This window comes from Aptenodytes forsteri, unplaced genomic scaffold (assembly GCF_000699145.1).
Source record: "Aptenodytes forsteri isolate BGI_AS27 unplaced genomic scaffold, ASM69914v1 Scaffold257, whole genome shotgun sequence".
NCBI classification, from domain to species: domain Eukaryota; kingdom Metazoa; phylum Chordata; class Aves; order Sphenisciformes; family Spheniscidae; genus Aptenodytes; species Aptenodytes forsteri.
In genome coordinates, this window is record NW_008795194.1 from 4,167,392 (window position 1) to 4,171,729 (window position 4,338).

At 37.3% G+C, this 4,338-nt stretch overlaps 1 protein-coding gene across 1 annotated transcript in view; it reads left to right on the plus strand.

Moving 5' to 3' along the window:
* Positions 1–1,969: 1,969 nt before the first annotated feature.
* Positions 1,970–4,338, plus strand: part of PLEKHA3 (pleckstrin homology domain containing A3) — a 9,331-nt gene continuing 6,962 nt past the window's right edge. Inside the window, exons 1-2 of the mRNA XM_009278686.2 lie at positions 1,970–2,081; positions 3,557–3,712. Coding sequence (XP_009276961.2) covers positions 2,060–2,081; positions 3,557–3,712 — 178 coding nt within the window. The 5' untranslated portion in view covers positions 1,970–2,059. The remainder of the gene's footprint in view (positions 2,082–3,556; positions 3,713–4,338) is intronic.

Below are 4,338 nucleotides of genomic sequence, written 5' to 3' on the forward strand. Positions count from 1 at the left end.
AACAGTATGTGTGCATCTGAGAATTTGTAAAGTACAAATTTGTTAAATATTTTGTCAAACAAAGGACACTGTTTGCCCAATTTCAAATCAGAAGAGGTGTTCTTGTTCTATAGCTTGCTTCTGTGAGGCACTTGGAATCTTTTAAATCCTTTGCTTCTGTTTTTTCCAGTACCAGCATAATGTGAGGCTGGAATAATCATCCATGTAGGGTCCCTTTTGATTGGAATCGGAATGTTGAGACAGGCGTTGACTTACCACCTGTGCATGCACTTAGGAGATAAGGGCAGCACAGAGTCAATGTTTTGCAACACAGTGTAGCAGGAAAAAAAAGTTAGTGCATTTCTGAGCTGCTTTTTACAGGACAGGGTCTTCAGTACAGTCATTTCATGTCTGTTTGCATATTCTTTGAGTATAAGTGGTGATGTACACATACAATTTGAAATATTTCCTGTGGGAGTTGGTATCCTTTAAAGTTTGTACTTTTTTCATTCTGTTTTTATATCTGAGTGTGGATAGGCTTATTAGTTACCATTCTGCATTTTGAAAGGCACAGATGCTTACCATTATAGCTAATAAATTAAAAAAATAGTTACATGTTATTATTTCTTTATCATGGAATTGTGACATGAGGTAATGGGGCCTAGTCTTACGCTTCTTGAATTAGTGTTAAAACTTGTAATGACTTAATGTGAGTAGTATGAAGCCTTTAGCTGATTTTCAAGAGTCTGGTACCTAATTAAGCCTCCTGTGTTATAATGCACTGCTGCTGGATGGCTGCAGCTTGCTCTGTTGGAATGCCAATTGGTAAGCGCCATGGACCACACCGTCATATCACCAAATATGTTGAGTTCTTGGCCACGCAGTTGTTGCCAGTCCAGACCCTAAGCCAAGTAGGAAGTTTAAGTTTGGTGTCGAGTTGTAAAATAGAGGGATAATCTGCTCCTATTGTACAGCTGACCCAGACTGTAACAGGCCAGTGTAACTGTTATGCTCTACTGGAATATTTTAGTTCTACGTTATTTTTAGAAGTAAAGGTGACTTACTAGGCAAAATGGTTTGCATTTAGTAGTATTAGAAATTAGGGCACCTATTTCAATGAGTGTTGAGTTTTATGAAATAGCTGTTAAAAAAAGAAAAAAGGGGAAAAAAAAGGAAGAAAAAAAAGGAATGCTAATATACTTTAAGCCTATGACAACAATTTACTATGTAGTGTAATGCTGTATAGAGTTCTCGCGGGTATTTGCATCGATGCATAAACTATGTTTTACAGATATAGCGAAGTCAGAGATCATCATATAATTTTGCTAATGCAAAGCTGGTGAAAACCTTAGTAGAGGAGCCGGTGTATGCTGTACTCACAAATGGACCTAGGAGTATAAGCCATGTTTCAGTTCCCTGCACAATGCCTGATATTAAATTGTTGCTGAGCGATGGAGCTGGGCTACTTTCAGAGAAAATGGTGTGTCAATAGTTAAGTGTGAAATATAGAAGTTTTCACTGAAATGCAGTAGGCAGAGGTGACCATAGCATAGCAATTTGACATCAGTCATTTGTGTCTTACAAATAAGATCCTACAATCTTAGGAAAGTCTGCCTGAAAAATACACTTGAATGAGAATGGTTCTTCAGACATATGTAATTTATCAACCTTCAAAATAGGATTCCTTGGTGGCTAAATTAAAACTTAATTTTGCTCTAGAATGGAATACAGTGAAAACTGAAATACTGCGGATCTTGCATCCAAAAAGAATGGGAGTGAAATATCCATATAATACTAGTTTGGTTATAGAGTGGCTCTGGTCTTCAGACTGTGCAGATTGTTTACTTCCTGCTGTGTTAAATGAATAGTTTAATGTTTTTTTTATATTAAAAAAAATATTTTTATATATATATATAAAAGTTTTAACAGCCAAAACTAATAGTAATAAGAATGAACTTTCCTTTTCATGCTTTTGATCTCACTCGGTTGGCAGCCCCGGTGGTTTGTTTTAGACAATGGGATATTGGCATACTATGATTCACAAGATGATGTTTGCAAAGGCAGCAAAGGAAGTATAAAGATGGCTGTGTGTGAAATAAAAGGTAAGAGTTGATAGATTTCTGCTTGAGGAAATTTTAGCTGCCAGGGAAATAGAAAAGATCACCCAACATACATTTTGCATCACAAGTTTTTCCTCCTCTATTTTTGTTTGTCTATGGTCCAATGTGACTGCTTCATAGTTCACAAATAATAATGGATGTGAATTATGAAATGGTGACAAAGAAAAATGTTTCTGACAGTTAGAGCTCTGTTTTGAGATTTAGAAACCACCATATATTCCTTTTTGTTTTAAATAGTTGTGTGCGAGTGGCTTATGCTTGAAGTTACCTCGGCTAGTTATTTAGTTCTACCGCTTAATCCCTTTTATGACCAGGGGTAAGAGACTGATTCATAAATGCTAGTTTTTCAGAAGAGCAGCATCAGTGACCCAAAAGGGGAGATTCTTATAAACCAGAGATGTTTAGTCTTTTGTTTTCCTGAGTCATTTTTACTTCTGTCAGTGTTAGCAGCTGCCCATGTGCATGGGTGATGGATGTATTAGAGTTAGTAAGTGTACTGTTTGTGTCACACTGAAGGCTAAACTCACAGTCTATTCTAAGCTGTAGGTCAACCTCCTTGGCTAATAGCAAGGCATTGTCTAACTCTCCATTGCTTTCAACTCTTGGCCTCTTTCCAGATACCCACAGATGCCTGGGCTTGTGATGTGGGTACTTGTATATTAAAAAGTGGGACTTCTTATTTTACGTGGGCCACCAAGTATTTTTCATGTGGTAACTCCTTTTTGTTACTGTTTCCTTGGTGTAGATGAAATCAGTGATGTAAAGTGGGAGATCCCATTTTTTGGCCATTCCAGTTGTTCATTTTGCCTTGTCATCTTGTTCTTTTGGTGAAGGAAAGATAATAGTTGAAGTCGGGATTTGGTGCAGACTCCTGCATCCGTGGGGAGCGGATCTGGAGGAACTGTGGTTGATAACATGAAACTCAGCAGAGTATTCAGTTAAAGATACAGTATTGAGTATAATAGACTGTTAACAAAGTCCACCTCAGTTCTTGGTTCTAGGACTCTGCGACCTGAAGCCAGATTTCATCTAGAAGGGAGATTACTTCAGTTTTTAGCCTAGTCCTCTGTAAATACTTGTCTTTGCAACAAAACTCTTCAGTTTGCCATGTTTAGACCAGGTTTGGAATACAAGAGTTATTACAGTTTATACGCAGTATATTGTTAATGCAGAAAGGGAACCCCATTGTACTTGAGTCTGGCCGCTGTTCGGTGTCTCGTGTTCCTACCTGTTGACTTGAAGGCATGCTGGGGAGAAGGGATGAGCAGCTTTGGGCTTTTTGTTATTTAGCAGTGATACATTGTGACTTACCGTATTACTTTGGGATTGTAATAAACATTTTAAAATACTTTGATCAGTATTTAATAAATAATTGTTACTTAGTTGAGGGTTTTGTGTTTTGTTTTTTTTTTTTTCCCCAAAAAATTGTTTTTTTTTTTTTTCTCCTCTGTCATAAGTTCATGCAACAGACAACACAAGAATGGAGCTAATCATCCCTGGGGAACAGCATTTCTATATGAAAGCAGTTAACGCAGCCGAAAGGCAAAGGTGGCTGGTAGCACTGGGGAGTGCAAAAGCCTGTTTAGCAGATACCAGAACAAAAAAAGAAAAAGGTATGTGTATTACCTAGAGCATATACAATCTTACCACTTTTTCAAATGCTTGTTTTCAGATAATGATAGTGCAAATATTGTGATAGAAAGTTAGTATTATTGTCTTTAAATATAAATCGTAATTATTTCTAGTCATCTATATGGTAAATTCTCCCTTGATGCTTGAATTAGAGGCCACCTCCATTGACCTCTTCTATCTTAAGAAGCTGAAATACCAGCAACTTACTGTCGTTACAAAAACAAACATATTGTTTGTAGCTGTTGTGAAGCCATTTCATTTCTGCTGTTTTGATTTTTTATAGTTACTATTGTTTTTTCGAGAATTTTTCTTGGATGGCTTAATGTAACCATTTCCAGCCACTCTGGTGGGCGTAAATTTCATCCACTAAATTTTTTCTACATTACATTGCAGCTAAGAATGATTTCAACTTTATCTTTCCTAGTAATGTGCCTCTTTCTTAGTGGTCATTAAATTAGCATCAGTTATCATAGAATCATAGAATATTTTGGGTTGGAAGGGACCTCTAAAGGTCTTCTAGTCCACCCCCCCTGCCGTGGGCAGGGACATCTTCAACTAGATCAGGTTGCTCAGAGCCCTGTCCAACCTGACCTGGAATGTTTCCAGG